The 25,295-nt window shown below is 38.8% G+C and overlaps 4 protein-coding genes across 11 annotated transcripts in view; 3 read left to right on the top strand and 1 right to left on the bottom strand.

The window, feature by feature from the left end:
* Positions 1-1,406, top strand: part of LOC124135938 (FYVE, RhoGEF and PH domain-containing protein 6-like) — a 67,533-nt gene extending 66,127 nt beyond the window's left edge. For all 4 annotated transcript variants that reach the window (XM_046501667.2, XM_046501651.2, XM_046501642.2 and 1 more), the window contains one exon: positions 175-1,406. In XM_046501667.2, coding sequence (XP_046357623.2) covers positions 175-211 — 37 coding nt within the window. In that variant the 3' untranslated portion in view covers positions 212-1,406. The remainder of the gene's footprint in view (positions 1-174) is intronic.
* Positions 1,407-5,742: 4,336 nt separating this feature from the next.
* LOC124135891 (GTPase IMAP family member 9-like) lies at positions 5,743-20,634 on the bottom strand. Of its 4 annotated transcripts, XM_048396891.1 has the most exons (5): positions 11,251-11,391; positions 10,714-10,771; positions 10,270-10,389; positions 9,735-9,908; positions 5,743-9,316 (listed from the first exon to the last, which is right to left on the bottom strand). In XM_048396891.1, the coding sequence occupies exon 5, from the start codon at positions 9,255-9,257 to the stop codon at positions 8,208-8,210; it is 1,050 nt and encodes a 349-aa protein (XP_048252848.1). In that variant the 5' UTR covers positions 9,258-9,316; positions 9,735-9,908; positions 10,270-10,389; positions 10,714-10,771; positions 11,251-11,391; the 3' UTR covers positions 5,743-8,207. The 4 variants fall into 4 exon arrangements, with proteins under 4 accessions (XP_048252848.1, XP_048252847.1, XP_046357523.2 ...); XM_048396890.1 differs by lacking the exons at positions 9,735-9,908; positions 11,251-11,391 and adding an exon at positions 20,534-20,634; XM_046501567.2 differs by lacking the exon at positions 9,735-9,908 and having other exon boundaries at positions 11,355-11,394.
* LOC124135876 (GTPase IMAP family member 9-like) lies at positions 11,518-15,594 on the top strand. Of its 2 annotated transcripts, none has more exons than XM_046501543.2 (3): positions 11,518-11,649; positions 12,286-12,330; positions 13,189-15,594. In XM_046501543.2, exons 2-3 carry the CDS (start codon positions 12,327-12,329, stop codon positions 14,388-14,390), a joined length of 1,206 nt encoding a protein of 401 aa, XP_046357499.2. In that variant the 5' UTR covers positions 11,518-11,649; positions 12,286-12,326; the 3' UTR covers positions 14,391-15,594. The 2 variants fall into 2 exon arrangements, with proteins under 2 accessions (XP_046357499.2, XP_046357507.2); XM_046501551.2 differs by lacking the exon at positions 11,518-11,649 and adding an exon at positions 12,009-12,135.
* On the top strand, positions 20,552-23,967 carry LOC124135924 (latent-transforming growth factor beta-binding protein 3-like). The gene is made up of 4 exons (XM_046501621.2): positions 20,552-20,621; positions 22,557-22,685; positions 23,064-23,198; positions 23,777-23,967. The coding sequence occupies exons 1-4, from the start codon at positions 20,561-20,563 to the stop codon at positions 23,878-23,880; spliced, it is 429 nt and encodes a 142-aa protein (XP_046357577.2). The 5' UTR covers positions 20,552-20,560; the 3' UTR covers positions 23,881-23,967.
* The last annotated feature ends 1,328 nt before the right edge of the window (positions 23,968-25,295 follow it).

Genomic DNA, 25,295 nt, shown 5'->3' with positions numbered 1-25,295 from the left:
TTCCAATATGGGAATTTTCCCGACATTTCTGTTACACATATGGCCAAATAAAGTGGGTCTGACATCACATGGCAATGGTATTGTACGTTTCTTAAACGATTTGAGACGAAACAATAATTCATTACTCTCCTGCCATAAAGCTCCACATATCTATACATGGTGACATACTTGCAGATGGCTGACCGTGATGAGAGAATCTTCTGTGGCCTAGAAAATGACAGAACAGTGCACAGATATGGACGTCGCTCATGTCACAGACACCTGGAGTGTCATCTCAAGCCAAGCTGTGCAATAGTACAAGTCTCAACCTGCAGTCCTAGCTTGGAGCCACATTCAGGGACGAGCTGGTTTGTCCAAGCCAAACATAGAACAAACGTTCTAGGTTTGATGGTAGAACATAACTTAGGTTTAGTCTCATATTTGTACACACTAAACAGGAGTCTGGGTTCAAGTCCATAATTTGTTCTGATTATGATCCTTGGTTTGTCAGCACCATACTTGTGTTTGTAGGTTTCAAGAGGTGTACACATGGGTTTTCCTTCCACGTTAAGGTGACAGTCTGTATTACAACGAAGTGAGGTTCTATAAGTGACATGAAACAAACTCAATCACTTGTTGAAGGTTTATTGTAGAACTTGTGAATAGATTATTATCAGAAGTTGGTTAAATTAAGAAAATATTTTTTACTGTTACGTGCACTGGAATTACAGAAAATAACGTGCAATGTTCTAGTTATGATGATTTTATTGATTATGTATGGAAAGAGTAGAAATTACTAAGGAGAACATAAAGAAATAAAACTACAGGTAGTTGAATATTGGAGAAAAAATATTTAAGTTTATATATATGTCAAATTATTCCAGACGTGTGGAAAGATGTGCTATAAACATCAAGCTGGCTGCTGTGACATAACATGAAATACTGGTCAAAGTGGCTTTAAACCCAACTCACTCACTCTGATAATTATGTGTATTAAATTACTGGCGTTCATTATAATTGGGTTTGTAATGATTTGTCAGAAATATGTATCTTGTTAAAACTTGACACATGACACTTTGTCACAGAGAGGAGTTGTATTTGATAATCAAGGGAAATGACTTAAGGCTTGAACTTGAGTCATTAGAACTTACAATGGCTTGAGAACATTTGTATATACCATCAGAAATAGTATTTTACACATCATTATGAGCCCTCAGTTTATGCATGTGTATTGTTTTGTGTTCTACATCACCTTACTTGATGATAAATGTATTGTATGTCGTGATGCACCACCAACTGTACATGCTTGCCGTGAAAGACGACTCTGCTTGTCGTAAGAGGCGACTATGCTTGTAAAAGGCGACTATGCTTTTCGTAAGAGGCGACAATGCTTGTCATAAAAGGTGACTTATGGGATCAGGTGGTCAGGCTCGCTGACCTGGTTGATGCATGTCACCCAATTGTGTGGATCATTGCTCATGTTGTCAATCACTGGATTGTCTGGTCCAGACTCGATTATTTACTGACCGCCGTCATATACCTGGAATATTGCTGAGGGAGATGTTAAACAAGAAACAAACAAACCAACTGTACACTCAACTCATACCAGCTATGGGGCGTTGGGGTAGCCTAGTGGTTAAAGGGTTCGCTCGTCATGCTGAAGACCCCGGTTCTATTCCCCATGTGGGCACAATGTGTGCCCATTTCTGGTGTCCCCTGCTGTAATATTGGTGAAATATTGCTTACAGCAGGGAAAAACCATTCTCACTCACTCACTCACTCACTCACTCACTCACTCACTCACTCACTCACTCACTCACTCACTCACTCACTCACTCACTCACTCACTCACTACAGTTACTAGTCTCATATGTTGAATCTGATTCAAGATTCAAACCTTACCTGTGGGAATGTGAGGACAGGACAGGTCCACATCACCACACTTTTGAGAATCAGCTTGTGTGGATTGGGTGATCACAATATGTGACCTGGCTGAGTGTGTATCTTTATAACCTGATGGTATGTATCGTTGCTCATACAGTCAACCATTTGCTCCATTGACCTAAAATAGAAGCAGGGCGGTCGGGTAGCCCAGTGGTTAAAGCGTTCGCTTGTCATGCGGAAGACCCGGGTTCGATTCCTGACATGGGTACAATGTGTGAAGCAAATTTCTGGTGTCCCCCGCCGTGATATTGCTGGAATATTGCTAAAAGCGGCGTAAAACCATACTCACTCACTATAATCGAAGCTGGAATGTTGGTGACTGGCATCAATCAGCACACTCTCACTCCCATGTACAGCAGGCTGTGAAAGTGATTTAGGGGGGTTGTCGCAAAACAATAAAAGGGCAACACTAGACAAAAACATTCACACAAATGAATTTTCTTCTTTTAATATGAGGTTTCTTGGGTCCACTTTCGTTTTGTGGAAATATGAAGCTTCAAAGATCATTAATGAAGTTGGTTGCTTATGTGGTCTTTGTATTAAAGGAGAAAATGATATTGATATTTCTAGTGTACAAGGATTTCATGGTTGATATACTCATTGCCCTCAGCACCATCTTGTGCATATACAGCAGTATAACCATTGCTTGCAACTGAGAGTTAATCAAGAGAAATGCAGTCTGTGATGACATACCATTGAAATGCAACCATCGATATTATCTTTCTTTCACTCTGTTCTGATCTGATCTGTGTTACAAGTGTTATATTTGGGATAACACTTTCTTAGTAAAGTAAAGATTCTTGTACTTTTTGGGGGTTATGTTCCATCTGGGATTCAAACTCACAATGCCAGAGTGAGGCACTTAATCGCCAGCACACAAAGTCAGTGATCTAACCCGCTCAACCACCGAGGCTTCCACAAAAATGAAAGTCTGACAACTGACACACGATTTCGCCGAAATTAATTAAAACAATATTAAAAGGAATTTTGAATAAAATTAATGAAATAAGTTACAAACATAAGTCCAGATATACAAAGAACACTTTTTATAGCCAGACAGTGTAATTACATGAATAATTTGCGTACTTCGGTATGGATTTGTTGACATGGTATTTTCCGGTGTTACGTGCTCACGGTAATGTCTTTCCATGGGGGAAAAAACATCAAAACTCATAATTCGTGTATAATGCGCACCCCCTTCTACACAGCTGTGTTTTTTGGAAAAAAAGTGCGCACTATACTCAAGAAAATACGGTACTTTGTGTACCCTCTGATCTGTGTTCATCAGTGTGTGATGTTGGCTTCATCTTTGCTTCGGACTGTGAAAACGTCAATTCAGTTTATGATTTATATTTGTTGTGTGGTTGAGTTGTCTTTGTAGTGTTTAACGTACATATTACTTAGTTCATTTTGAACCATTACAAACATGAATTTCTACAACTGTATTAGTCTTAGTAATCATTTGTCACAATATCAGTACTATCCACTTTTATTTTGCTTTATTAGGTATCATGTACACCAGTTCAGCGTGACAAGACAAATACATGAGATTATTCATATTTTCATATGTCAATTGGACGATGCCAAAGCTCACTATGCAGAGTTGTTTCCCTTGGTTTAGGATCTGCTGGTGTGGCATTACAGTTCATCCTGATCATGATCTTAGGTTTGTCAGCACGGCATCCATCTTGATGTGATTTCATGAAAGTATTTCGACAACGTGACCCACATAGGCTTTCCGCCACATTAATAATAAACTCGATCATTGTTCATAGTCCTCTTAAAGTTTGTGTTAACTTTCAACATTATGAACAGATTAATATCCAGGTCCCAATTCCAGTTACATTTACATGTCTCAGAGGTCAATTCTTGATGAATAACTATTAACTTTTAAACAAGAAAACAGTGGAACGTTCTGGATTTTTTTTCGGAACTTAAATGGATGTTTCTATTCTGTATTTTACTTTGTGAAAATCCTTGTATTCCATGTCTGGTATATTCGTTGAATTATGTGATATTCTTTGACTGCCATGTTATCAATTGCCATTAACATGAAGAAGTATGCTATGCACTGCAATCGGTCAACCTGTATATCTTAAATTGTTCTTTTGAATGATGTCAAATATTAATTATCTCATTTCAAAACATTTTCTATGTGCATATCAATTGTCTTGCCTTGTCTTTTCCTAAATTATTTCTGATTACGAGTGGGTAAATGACAACGAGTATTTAACAGAGTAGACACCATTTATTAACAACTGCCTTATTATTCTGTTATAGTGACTTTTGGGTAGAGAACCTTATGCCATTGGTGTAAGACAATGGTAAGGATCTATTCCGAAACGTCGCTATTACAGTATAACAAAGAAGTTGTTATTTATAATTGTGTCTACTTTGTCATCCGTCAACTTCTAAAAAATGCCTATCAAACAATTATGTATTTGTATAGAACTTTAAGATTAAGAAATGTATTCTTGTATACTATTACCTATACATTTAAGAATAAGAAATTGTACATACCATATCAGGTGCCATGGACTGAATTGTATTGATGTTGTGAGGGTGTTGTGGGGATGCTGATATGTCGGAATAATGAAAAGGAATTGTGAATGATACATTGCACTGACTTCATTAACGTCACTGTTTGTAACTAACAAGACGTGTGTTTCAAGCCTACTTGTTGATTGATTAACACTGTGCCTAAAAATGCTGATATAATAAGATAACAGTGTTTGTATGTTATATCTGCATATTTCATTGAATTCACCAAACATTGTCTGTTTTGCTGGTGTTGACATTGTTATGTCTTGTACAACATAGTGGTAGGACGATACAACGATGCACCAGTGGATCACGTTATTTTACTTCCCGATACAAGTATCGATCACAGTTGCACACTTAGAAAAAATATCGATTCATACCTTAAATGTTTACTTTAATGGTTGTTCCACCAAACACTAATTAGTAGTGAAAATTAGTAGAGAAAAAGTAAATATTTTCATCCATTGCGCCATAATTGACACTGCCAACTGTAAATTATCAGTGTGCAAGGTATTTGACTATCCTGTCTATGAAAAATATGGGTTACGCACTACAGATACGAGCACATACAAGTATTGTGATACGTATCATATCATGAACAAGGTATCGTGATACGTATCGGATCGCACAGTTGGTGTATCGTCCCAACCAAGTACTAAATGAATATGTATATATATATATATATTTATGTAAGTTACAGGGACACGATGCAATCTGTCTAAGGTGACATCATCGTTATGAGTATAATATATTCTTATACATAATTACTATGTAAATTCTATTTTAAGTCAAATATGGAAAAAATGAAAACAAGCGAGGGAGCATTCCTGTTGCCATAAAGGAAATAGTGACAAGATGGTCACTCAGTCCTTGCATGTACCTATGCCATATGCCCAGATAATACTTCAAGGTAAGGATAAAATATATGGATAAACAACTTCTTTATTACAATAGGAGCGACGTTTCGGTGTAGGTTCTAACACGGTTATCAAGCAAGAACCTACACCGAAACATCGTTCCTATTTTAATAAAGAAGTTGTTCATCCATATATTTTATCCTTACTAAGTACTCAAACTTCTAAATGCCTCTCAATGAAGTTAATACTTCAAGGACTTAGGGTACACATACTCATCACTGTCTCACAGCTAGATTTGACATTACATAAGAGGTAGATACTTCACACTGCTATCATCTGTACAGTAAGATTCCGAAACAATAGGTCTTCCCTGCCAGTCTATGTTTCATTAGGCCACTCAAAATTAATTTTTAGATTTACATTAAACTCATTCAAGAACCGTTAGACTGGTATCACTTTTTTCATTTTAAACAAATTTTGCCAAACATCTGTGAAACGTATCTGCTAAAGGATGCAATTCACAGCAAGTGAGAATGTTTGGTAATACTACATATGTGGTGTATGGTAGGTGCTTCCAATGAAATAATATGAGCTAGGTGTTTGGTAGCTAGACAGGTACATAATACTAATAATGAATTGATGATGGTCTCAGCTCATAAACATATTTCCTGACTATATGGATGAAAAACAAACCAATAATGTGGAGCAGTTATTGAGTATACTCTACATTCTTGGGTTAGGATAAGTGGTGTAGATATTTAGATAATATTTATGTTTTTCATGCCACATATCTTTTTGCCTATGTTTCATATTTGGAAAGGTTTGGTGATAGGGTGAAAGCAATCGATATGTTTATATAATTCACCACATTTATAGCCCTGAAATCAATTAATAGAATAATGAACATGTATTTTAGCTGAGGTCACAAAATGGAATGAATTACAGAGAATGTTGTCATTTTATAAATGATGCTTCACAGACCGTATGTTTATGTAGAATAATTTTGATGTGTTTTTAATTTTTTTAAAGTAAAATAATTGTGACACTTTTTCTATTATATTTTTTCTAATATATTTTCATGTAAAAGTGTATCTAGATAACATAGGCTGAATTCTGTTTGATAGATTTTGAATGTACTAGTTAATTTTTATATTCAATTATTGATCTACTTCAGATATATATCATATATATTATATCTTTTGGATGCCGTGATAATGAACGAGGCCAAAATGAAACATTAATTAGTAATAATTCCCTTGTCAGCATTTTATTACTGTCTGAATTGCATCCAACAGGCTCCTCCCATTATTTTATCAACACATACTTTATCAGTAGATTCAAAAATGCACGATGCAGTGTTTGATATCAGTGATTATCTACACATACACATAACAGTATAATGCATGATGCAGTGTGTGATATCAGTGATTATCTACACATACATATAACAGTAATAATGCATGATGCAGTGTGTTACATGAGTGATTATCCACACATACACATAACAGTAATAATGTATGACGCAGTGTGAGATCAGTGATTATCTATACATACACATAACAATTATCAACGCATACATACACCAACAGTAAAGATGAAATAAAGCATACACGACACAGTTTATGATATTTATTGGTTATTATACAGCAGTATATATTCCATATCAACCCTTGACCCCCATATCAACCTGAGGGCTGAAGGCCAGAGAGATGATATGGGGTATGATATGAAACTGACATATGATAATCTTTTTATCACATACCACTACATAAAATTGTAAAATTTATCTATTTGCAGGTGAATGCAAAACATTTTCACCTAGATTGGAAGTTATTGTCATGGGAAAGCTATTTGAGCAGATGAGAAGGCAACACTTCCTAAGGGACATAACTCTAATTTCTTACCACCAGGGCTGATATCGATTGCTCATTCAAAACCCCTTTGATATGACCGTCTCCATTTTGACTTTATTGCACATGCACAATGCCTCATATCATTGATAGGTGTATGAAAACAGTGATTATTAACACTACACCACAAATGATGAAGCATACATGCCTGATACAGGGTATGTTAACAGTGGTTAGCACAGATTCAATGTGCTACTGCAGCATCCACAAAACACTGTATATCAATAAGCATGAATGCATGTACAGCAGGAATGCTCCTATTGTAGTTGATGTTTAGTAAACTATATTAGAATAGTGATCCATTGTTAATTTGTTACAATCTGACGGTGTTCTATGCCTGTTGACTCACCACTGTTGTCATTATTTACTTATCATAAGGTGCTGAACTTTATCTTTATCTGACTTATATTCTTGATAAATCATATATTCATCTGTAATTATTCATATTTTATTGAAATTATATGATGACTAATTTCGTAGTCTGCTCATTGTTCAGAAATATGTACATTTTCTTAATAAATCAAGTATGTTTGCTGAATGATTGTTACGTTTTTGTTTGTTTGATCAGGCACCTACTTATACACCAGGGCTTTTATCAAAGTAGTAAATATCTTAAATCTGACATTTGACTTTCCTCCCACATCAAGCTGACAGGTGATGATATAACTGAAATACTGTTTAATTGAATATGCATAAATATAAAGGAAAGTCAGAAGAAATGATGTTCTAAAACAACTGCAGAGAGTTCCTTATTTATTTATTCCACATTTGAACTTTAAAACACAAATATATTCTTACGTAAGTGTGTTCTGTATTAAAGATAAGAAAATCAAAGGTTTTCACCATTGCCCTGTTGATAAAGGACATTACAAATCTTCATAATAAGGACGAAGAATTATCTAGCACTTGCATCGTGTGAATAATTATGCCACTGGTGTTGACAATGTCTCAGTTCTTGAACATCTTCCACCATGTCCTATGTTGACTTTAATTTCAAACGTGATGCTATCACAGCAAGGCCAAAAGCTAGAAGGTGTGGCAGGAATTCCTTCCCTAAAGACATGAGTGCAGGTAGCATTTTGTCTTTAAGAAAACTACCACCCTTTACAGCTTCACAACGCGCTTGTTCTCTAAAATCCACCTGAACTTTCTTGGCTCCAAGATCTCGTATTGCTTGGATTTCATTTTTATGTTGCAGTTTCAGTTCTTGTAATTGTCTTCTAATGTTCTCCCAATCGCTGGTGGACGACTGAGATGCACGTTCAGTATCCAGCTGTTCAAGTCTCGTCGAAAACTGCTTGATGACTTCTTCATGGTCCTGTTCGAGCTGCTTCACCTGGAGTTTCGTCTGTCTTCTGACCTCATCAAGTTGGGATTGCATGGTTTCTTCGTATTCCCGCTTCAGTTGATCATCCTTCTCCTGCATAACCTTTTCTGCCTCTTGGTACATCTCATTGGTATAAACCTTCCCTCCGTTGTCATGGACCATCTTATCAATGACCTCCAGTAAGGTTTGAACATCTTGGTCCTTCTCACTGTGTGATCCTCTGTTATTAAACGAGACATACCTGCCGTTACAATCTTCCAGTATAGATTTTAATTTGTTGGATTCTTTTCCCAAAAAATCTTCAATTGTTTGATTATTGTAAATAAGATCATCCTTTCTGGTAAAAAGAATGATCAAGTAATCCAACATGCCTCTCCCAAATATATTCAAGAAATGTTCAATGGTATTCTGTTCTTCCTCTGTGAATCTGTCAACACTGACAGGGAGTATAAACGCATGGGGCCCGGGAGCAGTCATCCCAACACACTTGACAACCTCTCGGGCGATGTCTTCAGTCGGCATTTCTGTGTCATACATCCTAGGTGTGTCTATAACCTGAAGACGGCGTCCGAACCTAATGCTTGTACCACGCTTGCATTCTTTAGTAACACCGGTCAGTGAAATGGGAAACACTTGATTACCAAGGATGGTGTTTCCAGATGAACTTTTCCCGGCCCCAGTCCGTCCCAGAAGAACCATTCTAACCTCTTCTCCTCCACAGGCGGCACTGTAGACAGCTTCATCCGCTACTTCACCATCTGGAAGCCCGAAGGAATTCAATTGTACATTAAGCCGTAACTACTTCCACTGGAAAAGACGAGCGATTAAGCACCGTTACGTTCAAAATATACCTTCTCTGTACACGGTATGTATGTATGTATGTATGTATGTATGTATGTATGTATGTATGGATGGATGGGTGGATTTATCAGTATCCTGCTTTTGTATGTTCAATTATTCATTTATTTACTTGTAGTAACACAATATGTATTCATTAATAAAATCAATTACAAAAACATTCCTATTAGACAGCCGTAAATTAAGACAAAATATGCAATAGGTAAACTGTTGCTCAGGATGTTTTTCTTTAGTTTCACAATGACAGGTTATCGCTGAAAACACCGGACCTACATGTACCTTTATGTGTCGTGCAGTTATGTAGTAAAATAGACAAACCTGCCAGTGCATTTGCACCTCCTAAATGAGTTTCTTGAAAAGACTTTGAACTGGATTACCCCTTAGTCAGAATATCTTCCTCAAACGTTCTGTCCCATGACCTGAGTGAACCACAGATGATACATTCCCAGTTATCTCCCTCGTTGATGAATGTACATTTTGTACATTCCCATTCTAAAAGAAAGAAGATAGAGAGCAAAAGAAAGTATATCGAGTTTGTTTCTTTATGTAATCGAAATTGGAAGATCTGTTGTTAAATTTTATTGACATCACTCATTCCTGCAAAAAAACTTAAACAGAAATCTGTGGCTGGGTAATTTTGTGTAAAAATATATTGGTTTAATGAAGGCTGGGGTTTGAAATGAATTTACAACCTTATTATCCGACTCCTGTGTATCATGATTACCATCCATTCTGTCACAGTACCTTCACAAAGAGATTGTGTGGTTCATATTTTAGCCTTAGTTTGCTACAACCCCACAACCATGTCACGGTGACCTACGTTTTTCGCGTAAAAATGGAAAGGAACACAAACCTATCAGAGACTGAATGACAATGTCGTGGTGATGGAGGTCACTTGGGTTCTCTGCTCGACACATCTCACATCTTGTTTCTTCAACCTCATTTATGAAGGAACAGGCGGGACAGGTCCACACTAGAATGAGCAAAGGAACATGGGAACATATTATATTATGGGTATAAGCCTACATATGTTATGAATATCTAAATGCGTTTGCAATGTTCTGAATGTACTCATACATTCTGTACATTTGTCCAGCAGCACAAATACGGACTTAATATAATCGGTTATACTCTTAAACAGGCCATAAAACAACATGACAAGCAATGCAATCAGTCACTCAAAAATAATTCCATAATTCGTTTCTGAATACACATTTCAAATGGATATTTATTCCTCGTCACACTATCTATTTACTAATAGTCAAAGAGGGTGCAAGTTGTATGTAGAGTTACTTACTTTTGTCACCTTGGTGTTACTTTAGCCAGTCAGAATATGATGTAGGTTATATGAATGCCTGAAAAGACACAAAACCTGTATCCCTGATTCAAATAATCGGGCTAAAAAGGACGACACATATAACGAGGTCTGATAATGAAGATCCCCGTGTGCAACCAGTTCACCACCTTATAGCCGAAGTTCGCTGTGTCCGACTTCGTTACATCAGAAGTTAGATTGACGTCCAGTACCATTTTCAGTTTACCCCATTCTTTAACAAAGACCTGAAGTGTGACCTGGCTGATCATGTGTTTCGTGCGGTTCGTTGTTGTGTCCACCACTAGTGTGTCTGGTTCAGGATCAAATATGCAAAGGCCGTTACGATATGACTGATACATTGTTAATGCTGTAAAACCAATTAATTGTCATATCCTGGATGGAACTGCACTCAGATGGTGCACTACATGGCAAACAACAAACATAATTGCATTTAAGCGCAACCTTTTTAAAATGTATTATTCACTTAAATGTTACAGCAATGTATTTCACTATACATACCGCCATACTGTTCGTATCACGTCAACCCAGCGCACAAATGTATAAACGAACTGAGTCGTGTTGTAGCTGTAACGTGTACAAAAGACTACAACAAATGATATTGCCCTGTTGCAAAACCTGGAAACGCCCTTGTTTGTGATTTCAATTATTATTAGTCAGAAACACTTCCTCCTCTCATGTCCTAGGAAAGCTCCATTCTCGAGGAATCTGGTTTTGGGGATTTAAAATGTCACAGTGTTCAATATCTATTCAATGAGCTATTGCGTTTATTTTTATTTCCGCGTTGTGGGCAACCCAAGGCTTCTGACGTGTCAAGCTGCTGTGTTGTCAAACAGCAAACCTGATTCGTGTCTAGCTGTTCACAAAATGTGTCTAGATAGAGTGAGGCATTAGCAGCAGGTATGTACTTCTTCTGCTGTTCATCCGTCAAACATTATTTTGCAATGCATATACGTATTAAGAAAATTTGAGTGTAAGAAGAAAGTGATGCTACAATTATAACACTTCTTGTCATTTTAAGTGTTCTATCCAACAACCCTGTGTTTTCCTTTGGTCGATGTCGACTTCTAAAGTGTGATAGCACTTTCTTTACCATGTTTAATGGATCGTGACGTGTGTATATTCTTATCGCTATCATACTAAGCTAACCTTCGCAATATTTCATGCCTGAAGTGAAAGCGAAAATAGGATCAATATTGTACCTGGGAACTAGATACATGATTACGCAAACGCTTGCATTCACTAATAATTAAGAATTGACTGTCACATGCTCCGACGTTCATACGGTTTGGCCCTCACTCTATGAAGGTTCATACTCGGCAAGCCTCGGAATATTTCCACTTTTATCAACTCGTGTTGATATATTTCATATCAAAAGACACTCGGGTGAGATTCTCTATATTAACATGTGTACGTCTTTTGTACCTTATTCAAAATAGGTCAGACAGGTGTTTTGTATGAGTCACCAGACATACCGTTAGTAGCCATTATTATAAACATAATGTATAGCATTCTAAACGATGAACTTTTTTGTAGGATTGGACCAACAAAATATAAACACAGAAAATATTCCAAGAATGGGTGAGTAGAGAAATGCTAACTCTTTTCTGTAAATATCAAAATATCCATCCATAAATCAATATGTAACTTCCCTTGGCTATTTAATTCTACATCACTCGTGTTGTGAGATTCCAATAATGTAGATTTGCAGTTGGTAATTCTTTCATACTCATTCCTTCGTATTTACATATGTTTCTATGATGTTGCGGAAACCACTAACTATTTTGTATTTCTGTGTATTAGCAGCTAGTAAGTGTCGTGAACTGCTAGTAAAATCAGAGTGAGTGAGTTGTGTTTAACGCCGCTTTTAACAGTATTACAGTTACATCGCGGCGTGTCAGCTTAATGTGGGAGGAAAGCCCGAAGTGATGCAGGTCTCAGACGTTTACCCACGAGCACGGGTATGGTTCTGACAAACCTAGAAACATAAGCGGGCGAACCGGGATTCGAACCCACAATCATAGGTTTCTGGCGTTCCCAAGGGACGCACAGCAAATCGCGGCGCCTTAGACGACTGGGCCACCCGTTCCCCTAGGTAAAATCAGAAGAAATGAAGATTGATAGAGAAAGAACTGCCTCTGTCACATAACCATATGCATCAGTGACTCAATTTTAATTCGGGGCGGTCGGGTAGCCTAGTGGTTAAAGCGTTCGTTCGTCACGCCGAAGACCCGGGTTCGATTCCCGACATGGGTACAATGTGTGAAGCCCATTTCTGGTGTCCCCAGCCGTGATATTGCTGGAATATTGCTAAAAGCGGCGTAAAATCCAACTCACTCACGCAATTTTAATTCCTTATTATGAATGTGTATTTTACAAGGCTAAGAAAACTTATTTTTGTTGAAACACACATTTATTAAGTATAAAATCACTCTCCAGATGCGCCTATCGGCTGGTCAGATGACGTTTGTCCAGAGAGAAGACTCGTCGTGTTGGGACGGACAGGGTCAGGGAAAAGCACAACGTGTAACAACATCCTAGGTCGGGATGAATTCAAGTCCGACGCATGTGGTCAGTCTGTCACCGACAAATGCCAAAGGGCCATCTGTCAGAGGTTTGGACGAAACGTTCATATCATTGACACTCCTGGACTGTTTGATACAGGCATGTCCAATGCCGACATCACCAGAGAGGTGGTGAAATGTATTGGAATGACGGCACCTGGACCACATGCTTTTATCATGGTTGTCAGGATTGATAGATTCACGAAAGAGGAACAAGATACCGTAGAACACTTCAAGAACGTCTTTGGGGAGGGAATGATGAAGTACCTTATGGTTCTGTTCACTAGAAAGGATGACTTGGATTATAGCGGCAAGACTATTGAGAAATACCTGGAAAACGTACCACAAATGCTACGAGATCTTCTGAAGTCTTGTGGCAATAGATACATTGCCTTTAATAACAGGGCATCTCCAGAGGAGAGGGGCGGGACGGTTCAAAGGTTTCTGGACATGGTGGACAGGATCCATTCTAACAACTCTGGTGAGGTCTATACAAGCGACATGTACAAAGAAGCTGAGAAGGTGATGCTGAGGAGGGAGGAACAGCTCAGACAGGTACACGAGGCTGAAGTCAATAAGGAAAAGAAGAAGATACAAGAGGAATATCAGGCCAAAATGACAGCAATGGAAGAGGCTCAGACAGAGAAGATCACCCAACTTGTACAACAGTTGAGCATGAAAGAACAGCAAAAGGAGCAACAGTTAGAAATTGAGAAAATGAAACTGGAAATAGAGAAAGAAAGACTGCAAATGGAAAGTGATCTTCAGAAGGAACGACAGCGTCTAGAGGTAGAAGTCGAACGGAGGAAGATGCTGTGTGGGGGTAATCCTCCAAATTATAGAGAAACGGCTCGGAAAGAAGTCAACAATGAAACAGAGATGATGATGAATCTTTTCAATGTTGTTGTGAAGCTGGTTGGACCGCAGTTACTTGCATTAGCTATGGGTAAGATGGAAGAACACTTTTTCAGTACGCCGTCTGACGCCGCCTTGACAAATGAAACACCTAAAGTTGAGTCACCCGAGGACAAGTCACAGGTTAAAGGTGAAACCAACAGAAAGGATGAAGCAAAATAAATTAAATCTTTATTCAATTATGAAATTTGTGGAGACAAATTAAGATTTTTATATTAATTGTCAACCTGGTGACTGTGCTGATGGTAACGACATAGTTCGCACTTTGTGCACAATCATAATAACGGATGTTGACCGTAATAGTGCATTTAGGAGTCAATGGGATTCACATCCGTTGACCTTTCTGACTTTCTTAGTCCGGGAGATGGGAGCTCAGTGTCAACATAAACATCTTGATCTGATTCTGATTTCTGATAAAAAATAAATAAATATTGTTTTAAATATATTTATAAGTTTCGTGTATGGAAGTGACGGAAATATTTAAAGGCCAATTAAAGACTCATTAATTAAAAGACGACTTAGTATATATAGAGATAAATTATCCGTTTAGTTTTAAAACATTTATGTTATTGACAAATGCTGGAATATTAAACATATTTGGTAATTCAGCAGATACCGTAAAAAAAATATAATGGTGTTTTTATCTTCGATACATTTAAACAAAATTTAGGCACTCTTTTATTGGGAGGAAGAGGGAAATTACAGTATCTGTTCGTTTGTATTCCTAGTTCTAAATAAACACAACTTAAGCAAGTTAAAATAGACCATTGGGCAGCATAAGGGTTCTGTATTAAAATATAACTTAAAAAGCTGACATGTTCTCAATTTGATCATCGAATGGACGTTTTCATACCAAGCGTTGTAATCCGTTTTCTTGAGGCGTTTATACTGATTTAAAATCCGCCCTGCTTTTCATTGCCGGTAAGAATATCCATAATGCCCAAATTGGCTTACACTTTTAAAACTTTATATTCCCATGATTTATTGCACCGTGGATTGGGTGGATTTTAGCTGTGAGTCTTATATGCGACAACGTCTCGAGTCTGTACAGGAGGCGTGCTGTCAACAGGTGTGATCAGCGCAGCCTGTGGCCAGGGAATGAATGTTTATAAACAAATACTTGCGATGATGAAGCTATGTGGCCGCCAATGGCATCGATTAGTGTTGGAAAGTGATATTTTATGGTATTGACTTGATACTGAAAACAGAATGGGAATAACCCGAGAGCAGAATTTCCCAAACCTAAGCCAACCATGTGTCTCCGTTAAAAGGAGCCTCCGTTTATTGGCGTTAACATCATTGTTTGATAAGTTGAATTTTGTCTTTTTATTCTATAATTGAACAATAAAAAATGTATGTGAGGTCATTACTATTCTGTTATGTTATGGATGTTTTATATTGGCTTTGTAATAGGTCCTCGGTGAAACAGTTTGGACAATGCCGAGGCCTATTACAGGGCCAGTATGACAGACCGAGGTCTATTACAGCCTGCCAGGGCCAATAAGACAGACCGAGGTCTATTACAGCCTGCCAGGGCCAATAAGACAGACCGAGGTCTATTACAGCCTGCCAGGGCCAGTATGACAGACCGAGGCCTATTACAGCCTGCCAGGGCCAATAAGACAGACCGAGGTCTATTACAGCCTGCCAGGGCCAGTATGACAGACCGAGACCTATTACAGCCTGCCAGGGCCAATAAGACAGACCGAGGCCTATTACAGCCTGCCAGGGCCAATATGACAGACCGAGGTCTATTACAGCCTGCCAGGGACAATAAGACAGACCGAGGTCTATTACAGCCTGCCAGGGCCAATAAGACAGACCGAAGCCTATTACAGCCTGCCAGGGCCAATAAGACAGACCGAGGCCTATTACAGCCTGTCAGGGCCAGTATGACAGACCGAGGCCTATTACAGCCTGCCAGGGCCAATAAGACAGACCGAGGTCTATTACAGCCTGCCAGGGCCATTATGACAGACCGAGGCCTATTACAGGGCCAGTATGACAGACCGAGGCCTATTACAGCCTGCCATGGCCAGTATGACAGACCGAGGCCTATTACAGCCTGCCAGGGCCAATAAGACAGACCGGGGCCTATTACAGCCTGCCAGGGCCAATAAGACAGACCGAGGTCTATTACAGCCTGCCAGGGCCAATATGACAGACCGAGGTCTATTACAGCCTACCAGGGCCAGTATGACAGACCGAGGCCTATTACAGGGCCAGTATGACAGACCGAGGCCTATTACAGCCTACCAGGGCCAATATGACAGACCGAGGTCTATTACAGCCTACCAGGGCCAATATGACAGACCGAGGTCTATTACAGCCTACCAGGGCCAGTATGACAGACCGAGGTCTATTACAGCCTGCCAGGGCCAATAAGACAGACCGAGGCCTATTACAGCCTGCAAAAGGCCAATATGACAGACCGAGGACTTATCACAAAGCCTATATGAAAACACCCTATCAATGCTATATTTATATCTTGACTAGCTAACCCATGCTTGCTGTAAAAGGTGACTATGCTTGTCGTAAGATGCGACTAACGGGATCGGGTGGTCGGGCTCGCTGACTTGGTTGATGCATGTCATCGATCCCAATTGCGTGGATCGATGTTCATGATGTCAATCACTGGATTGTCTGGTCCAGACGCGATTATTTACAGACTGCCGTCATATAGCTGGAATATTGCTGAGTGCAAACAATCAATGCCAGGCTATTGCTCATAATTCAAAATACTGAGATAAACTAAGAGTTTAACTAGATATCATGTCCAGTTAACACTCATCACATCACAGTCAATCTAGAGATATACACGTCAGTACGACATGGCAGGAACAAAAGGTGTACCTGTTTACTCAAGTCAACACGAGTACATTCTGTGCAACCATGTACATAATAAAATATTTGAATATTATTCATTACTGTTTAGCAAACATTTATCGTCAGTAATGCGAAGGTACGCCATTTCGAACGTATATTTTAAGCGAACATTGATAATTCATGTACGATAAAATAAAACCGACAAAAACATTTTCCATAAGCATAAGACATAACCACTTAAAGCAGAGTCCGTTGTACGATTCCGACCGTATCACGATCATATAGAATAACAGAACTTTTGAGTAAGAATCGTGGTTATGCCGTGAAAGCATAGGTGCCATGTACCCCATGTTGGTCGTAAACGCCCACTTGTGAGAATCATGTGGGTACAAAGTCTGTGCCGTGTGAGTTGTGTAAAATACCCCAATACGTGGATCGCTGGCATGACTGGAGTATTGCTGACTAGGGTGTAAAATATCGTTCCATCACTTGCCAGCAATGATGCTTCTTGATAACATGTCATCAATGTGCAGTTCCACTTGTAAACTTATAGCCAGTATAGAATGTATAGAATGCCCGTTGCACTAAGGACGAAAAGGAGTTACAAATGCACATGTCATTACACACATAAAGTAATGTTATAATAGAAATGAATTGAATACACAATGCCATTTAGAAAGTGGTTAAATGTAAGAAAAAAAGTACTAGAATCTGTACTTTACTAAGGAAGTGTTATCCCAAATATAACATTTGTTACATTTGACCACTTTCTAAATGGCATTGTGTATTCATAGCTTACACTTGTCAGGGGGGTACTCAAAGTATGTGATCTAGACTACCAGTTGTCGGACTTTCATTTTTGTGGAAGCCTCGGTGGCTGAGTGGGTTAGATCGCTGACTATGTGTGCTGGCGATTAGGTGCCTCATCCTGGCAGGTATTGGTTCGAATCCCGGACGGGACTCAACCAAAAATAAAGTACTAGAATCTGTACTTTACTAAGGAAGTGTTATCCCAAATATAACATTTGTTACATTAGAAATGGATTGTTTTGTAAACGCATTATATCAGTATAAGCAAATGTGAAATATTCGAGATCATGTAAGTTTTGACGTTTTGATTCTGCTGGTGATAATTGTATTGATTAAGAGGCACCATTGCACATGTACACTGTGAGTATATGCTGTAATATTATGAACTGACAGTGAGGCGATGGATTGTGTATCGATAATAGATATGTTTCAGCCTTAACTAAAAAGAAACAGATATTTGTTTAATTTTTTTTAAAACTATGAGTCTGATTTCCTTTTAAGGAAAACACCTTGCAACAGGCAATGTCTTTATTTTTTAACAGGCTGGAGCATAATTATTTTTTTACCACCCGTTTTCTGAAGCCGTTATCGTTACCAGTATCTCAACAAGACACCCTTACTGACTTCAAATTAAGTTAATGTATTCTTAAGTAGAATGGACGAATTTTGAAAGAAGACGTTTATTATATAATTTTCATCACTATTTAGCATTGTACTCACAATGGAATCTGTTTCTGCCGATAATCGAGACTGGTTATCTTCAGGCGTTGACGTTATATATATCTATGCGTGGCTGAAATAATTTAAACGGTGATATATAAGTAAATAGTAGAATATATATATATATTCTTTATTCCTCCACAGGAGAGTTACAAACATATAAATACAGTATTTACAAGTGTACGAAAACAGGCATTTTTATGTTAAGTCTATCCCTGCTCACATGTCAGAACATAAAATGTTTCTTCACAAGGTCTTTATATTTCTTCAATTGGAAGAGACCTATGACTGCAGCTTTTGCAAAGTTCTCTACCATCTCTGGACTTGCTGGGATCGGGGGCGTACATGCTAGGAGACAGCAAACTAACTCAATTTCCTGCTTGTTATGAAGAGCCACGCTGACTTCCACTGGACAAGTGTCGACTATGCTACACCACAAACTGTCTCTGAGTTGCTCTGTCTGTGGACATATACACACAACATATACATGGACGAGCAAGTCCTGGTGGGCAAACATACACATGAAAATGTGGTGTTGTAATTAACAAGTCCATCAAACTGCACACTGACCCTATTCCATTCTTTCATTTGAACTGATCATGCGGATTTTAGAAATACCTTAACCAATAAACCTTAATACAGACAAGCGGAATTAATAGCTCATACACCTATTCTCTTAATTTCTGGACGTATAAATGTACCATATATCATTGTCTAAATGTAATCTGATGGACATCTCAAGGTCTGTGTCCGTTCACCTGAGGACATCGGATTTAGCAAGACCACGATGACCTGGCCATGACCTGGCCATGACCTGTTCGCCACGACCTGTTCGCCACATATATTTGACATACTGTGATTTGTTTGTTTGTTTGTTTGTTGTTTAACGCCGCACTCAGCAATATTCCAGCTATATGACGGCGGTCTGTAAAATAATCGAGTCTGGACCAGACAATCCAGTGATTGAAATCATGAGCATCGATCCACGCAATTGGGATACGATGACATGCATCAACCAAGTCAGCGAGCCTGACCACCCGATCCCGTTAGTCGCCTTTTACGACAAGCATAGTCGCCTTTTACGGCAAGCATGGGTTGCTGAAGACCTATTCTACCCCGGATCTTCACGGGTCGACATACTGTGACATACAGATGAGACAGCTTCTTTTACATTCACAAACAGAACTTTCTATTTTTATTGCAATATTTTGTCAACACTATTGAGCAATTTTTTCACTCTCGACATTTTTTCACACTATTTTAGGAGGGAACTTGTCATCGATAAAGCTTGTGAAATAATAGCTCTAATAGATGCTTCATTTTAAAGATATTCTTAAATATTGCTGTAACACGAACCGGATTGAATGAGTTAATATTTCCGATGCGTCGTAGTGATTAGATGATCAATAAGTAAATATAGATATCCGAACCATTTATGGCACATCGACCCCATTTTATCCTTACAATAGCGATGATGATGATGATGATGATGATGATGATGATGATGATGATGATGATGGTGGTGGTGGTGATGATGATGATGATGATGACGATGATGATGATGATGATACCATTTGATAGACATACTTAGAAATAATTACTTTCTACCTCGTTTAAAAAAATAATAGCTGTGCGTAAAGACCATCAGGTTACAGAGGGTGTGGGGCAAAGCGAGATAAGTAATATCTCAGGTCAACCAGGGTCACGAAAGAGTCGGAACTGACCTTTAGAGCAGTGACCATGCCACTCTCCTTACCTTACCAGAACCTACTTTTAGTGTCCCTGTGACAGACAAAGTCTGTTTTATTTGAGCATTTAAAAAAAGGTGATTTATCATATTTCATGTCGGGGAGCCACTCTGGAATGTGTTATTGTATTCGGAGTCACAGTTCCCTGTATAAAAGAAGTGCAGTTTACATTGCAAATCAGTATCGCTCTGAAGTCCTTACCTGCTCAGATCATCACCACCCGACACAATGGTTGCTATTGTGGCTGCTTGTTTCATATTCGCCTTCACTGGAACTGCCTACGCTGCAAGTAAGTCCTTCCTAGTACAGTAAACTACGGTTATAACGAACACGCTTATAACGAACTGACGGATATAACGAACTTACTTTTTGGTCCCGACTATTTGCTGTAGTTATACTGTGTATATGCTTATAACGAACTACTAACGAAAATAAGTAGTCCCTTTGAGTTCGTTATAACCGTACTTTACTGTAACTGTTTCTTCACAATGTGATTATAGTGCATATTCACGTCATTGTTATTCATATAAAATTATTTATTTCGAAAATTTATTATCACACATGGTCAAATATGTTACAAAATATATTACTTCAAGTTCACGCCTATAGAGGTATTTTATATTAGAATAAGATTTATGTTTTGGGGCATACAACTGATATTTGATAATTGGATAAATATATTAATCGGTACATGTAGTTCATAAGTATAGAGGCGGGTGGTCTAATGTTCTTAGGTGAAGCAATACGCAGTATAGAGTTACGTTCCTTAGGCGTGCATCGTTCAGTTGATCGTCAATTCGAACTCATTTTATCATAACATATCATTTCCAGCTTAGCATATTTTATAGTTTCTAGTTCTTCATCATATTCTACAGGGAAAAATCATAACCATGATATGCGATGTATTAGAGTATAGAGATCTTGATAACAATGCTGCCATTTGATTACCATTCAAGCAGTGTCTTTACAAAATATTCAAGATACATTAACATTAGGGGGCACGGGTGGCCCAGTCGTCTAAGGGGCCGCGATTCGCTGTGCAGAGTTGCGTCCCTTAGGCCCGCCAGAAACCTATGATTGTGGGTTCGAATCCCGGTTCGCCCCGATTATGTTTCTAGGTTTGTCAGCACCATACCCGTGCTCGTGGGCTTCACCGAAGTGGTAAACGTCTGAGACCTGCATCACTTCGGGCTTTCCTCCCACATTAAGCTGGCACGCCGCGATATAACTGGAATACTGTTAAAAGCGGCGTTAAACCTAACTTACTCATTCACTCACTCATTAACATTAATCGTAGAATTACCTTGTAAAAACATGTCTACTACTATACTCGTATCTTAAAGGCAATAACTGTGGTCGCTTCTACTATAAGAGTGAGTATTCTCTCGCCTGCCAAATGAAAAAGATGAGTATCCTAGCATCTAATGGTCCGACAGTATTGATAATTATTTATAAGTGTATATGTCCCATCCAGAAAGTTCCATGATCAGTGAGTATACGCTCGCATACAGCAATAGAGGTAAGGTGAAATTGGGTCTAACGTCGCCTTGAAGATTATTGCACTCATATAGCGACGTGTGTGTGTGTGTGGCTGCTTGTACTAGTCCGGACTGATGCCGATTTATAGTGATAGCCCACTGAGATACCATGCCGCAGTTTCACACGAATACCCCACTCAGACACAGTATACTGACTCCGAGCCGACCAGTCCTTGTGTTAGGCCCTTAATGCCGAGCGCCAGACAAGGTAACAACAAGTTCCATATTTTAACGTATTTTGGTATGACGCGGCCTGGGATCGAACCCCGAACCTTCCGCTCTCCGGGAAGACGCTCTACCACTAGACCACGGAGACGGTTACAGAAATAGAAAGACACAGGGAAAATATGTTAAGACTGCAATAGTATGAGAAACTATGTCAAGCAACATAGAAAATGGACCATATTAATATGATTTTGACATTTTTTGCGTTTCAGCATTAGATCAGTGAATATATATTTCGGCCACAATATTGGACATGATCGGAGAGTATACGTGTGTATACAGTTCTACAAGTGAACGGAACTTTAAATGTACAATATTAGAAGTGACCAGTATACACACTCTCCAATATAAGGAATGAACAGTGTGAAAAACGAATCAGAAAGGATCAGTGGTTATATTTAAGGGGTATGTACCATGTCCTACTTGACAAGCATACACACTTTCTAATGTTGTTATTCCAGCTCCCACCAACTGCACAATCTCTGGCTGTGGTTTCGGAGGCAAGTGTATCGATAATGTTGCTGGCACTGCGTCCACGTGCGTCTGCTACCAAGGATTTGAAATCAGTTTACAGACTTTCGAGTGTATAGGTCAGTACCTTTAAGCGTATGGCGTTAATTCGCAAACATGCGTCGTTCAATGAACGAATAATTGTCCCTTTTCGTTTCCATTTATTCTGTGTCAGATCAAAAGAATTGAATTTGGTAACTAGATAACGAATGTTACATAAACATTATCATGATGAGGATTATTGTTACATCATATTGTCATAATGGATGGAATGAAAAATTAATTATCTCGAATTAATTAATATCAGGGAGAATTCTAGTTCTTTTACGTCTAACTATCTATATACACATATGATTCCGATAATATGTTTAACGTGTGGATAGTGGCTAAATAAGCTTTAAATATGCACTCTCCAAACATTATTATTTCAAATATGTACACCATTTGGTTTGTTGCAGACATCAATGAATGTAATTACACGAGTGCTGCCCTGTGTCGCAATGGCTACTGTTACAACATGTACGGTGACTACAAATGTAACTGTTATCCAGGATTCATACCCCATTTCCCTGACGGAAAGACATGTGTTCGAAGTAAGTCTTGGAGGAATCTCGACTGGTGGTGGTAGACTTTACTAAGGCTTTACCGCATGATGCACGATGTGTGAAGATCCGGGTTAGAATTGATCTTCAGCAACCCTTCCTTGGCGGAAGAGGCGACGAACGGGATCGGTGGTCAGGCTCGGTGATTCGGTTAAAGCATGTCATCGTATGCCATTTGAGCAGACCCGTGAAGATCCGGGTTAGAATAGGTCTCCAGCAACCCATGCTTGCCGTAAAAGGCGACTATGCTTATCGTAATAGGCGACTAACGGGATCGGGTGGTCAGGCTCGCTGACTTGGTTGATGCATGTCATCGTATCCCAATTGCGTGGATCGATGCGCATGATGTCAAATCACTGGATTGTCTGGTCCAGACTCGATTATTCACTGACCGACGTCATATAGCTGGTATATTGCCGAGTGCGGCGTTAAACAACCTACCAACCAACTTGTGTCGTGGGTATTGCACCACGACGTACATCAATAATTACATTCAATAATTATCATCCTTCACATTGCAAATCGCTTACATTTGTATTCTTAATGAAACCATTTAATGTATGTTTCAGGACGAATCCCCATCCCCATCCCAAACAACAACAACAACAACAACAACATCTTCAATAGCATCCCAACCTGGTTATGGCCTTTTCTCTTGAGGGGAGAAATGTAAGATGAAGATCCCTCCCAACACTGCTGCAGTTAATTAATCATGTTGAAGTATACGGGCCATACCAACAAAAAGAAGCACGTCTATCAATCGGGCGTTATAAACAAATGTAATACATGTTAATAAAAATTTTAAACAAGATTTATTGTCATCATTAGTTTCTACTGTCCTGAGATCTGGGCATCATTCGTCACCATCTGCTGAGTGAGTGAGTGAGTATGGACATATTACATCAATATCACGTAGGGGACACTGGAAATGGACTTTTCACATTGTAACCATGAGGGAAATCAAACCGGCGCCTTCGGCGTGACGAGCTACCCCCACCGCTCCAACCATCTGTTGAAGACCATCTGCTTTTTGTTATCAGTACAGAAGCTCTGTTCGACATAACGTTTTGTTTATTAGTGATGCTCTAAACCTTTATTATGCCACAATGATTGAAATACTAAAATTCAACATCGAGAGTCAGTGTACTCTCTCTATTTAAAAAATGATACAGCGTATTTGAAGGAGAAATACAATTTAAAAGATTTTTAAAATCCAACAAAAAGTAACTGTTACATTTCGGAATTATAATTAATCAGTTTCATCGTATAGAGTCTTGATTCTGATAGGTGCAAATAGATCCTTTTACTGTTACAGTAATAATATTACAGTAAATATGATTAAATATTGCAGTAGTGGGTAGTGGGTGACCTCGCCTAGTTAAACACTACTGTCCGACTGTCGTTCATTTCCCGATGAACGTGATAACGTTGTCAATCGAGGTGAGACACACAGAACTACTTTCGGGGGATTCCTCAATGTCTAAAAATAACATCATTATATAAATAAAACATTTTGGGAAAACTGAGAGCGACATCGATTCAGGCTTTGAATGACACAGGCTTTGAAGTCAGACAGATCATGTATATGAAATGAAGCGTCCATTCGAAGCTACAACTGAGAGTGTTCGACTTACCAAAAGAGTTCCACACCCTGTCGTGTATTGCTTCGGGTAACCCAACCGCACCGCCTCAAGCGGTAATCCCCGTCATCAGTAGCCGTAGTATGACTCAAACACACCCTCAAAGTTCACAGAACGTAAATATCAATCCATTCTCAGTATCAGCTGGGTCTGGATTTCTTTCCAACGCTAACTTTACTGGGTGCAACTTTTATTTCAAGCGAATGACATTGCCGAAGCCGCCATTTTCTGCCGTTTACAAAACCAAGGGATGTCACTCAAAATGGAATTTTTGGGACGGATGACGTCACGAAGCCACGAAGCCACGACTCGCCGCGTTGATATAGTTCGCTTTCAATAAGTAAAGTTTGATGTTTTATGGGTTTTTTTGTTATGATTTATGTATCTGTCAATATATGGCTTGAAGTACAACTTCAATCCCCATAAACAACACCCGTAAACCGTAACA

Source organism: Haliotis rufescens, unplaced genomic scaffold (assembly GCF_023055435.1).
Source record: "Haliotis rufescens isolate VD_foot unplaced genomic scaffold, xgHalRufe1.0.p SCAF_16, whole genome shotgun sequence".
NCBI classification, from domain to species: Eukaryota; Metazoa; Mollusca; class Gastropoda; order Lepetellida; family Haliotidae; genus Haliotis; species Haliotis rufescens.
This window is presented reverse-complemented; position numbering and strand designations above follow the sequence as displayed.

Bases quoted from the DNA above. Each gene is read 5' to 3' on its own strand.
- LOC124135924 (XM_046501621.2), top strand. From the start codon at position 20,561: ATGGTTGCTATTGTGGCTGCTTGTTTCATATTCGCCTTCACTGGAACT. The intron at 20,622-22,556 runs GTAAGTCCTTCC...TTGTTATTCCAG, and splicing joins TGGAACTGCCTACGCTGCAA to CTCCCACCAACTGCACAATC. The intron at 23,199-23,776 runs GTAAGTCTTGGA...TGTATGTTTCAG, and splicing joins CGGAAAGACATGTGTTCGAA to GACGAATCCCCATCCCCATC.
- LOC124135891 (XM_048396890.1), bottom strand. The intron at 9,317-10,269 runs GTTTGTGTTCCT...TCGGGCTTCCAG, and splicing joins TGTCATTCAGTCTCTGATAG to ATGGTGAAGTAGCGGATGAA.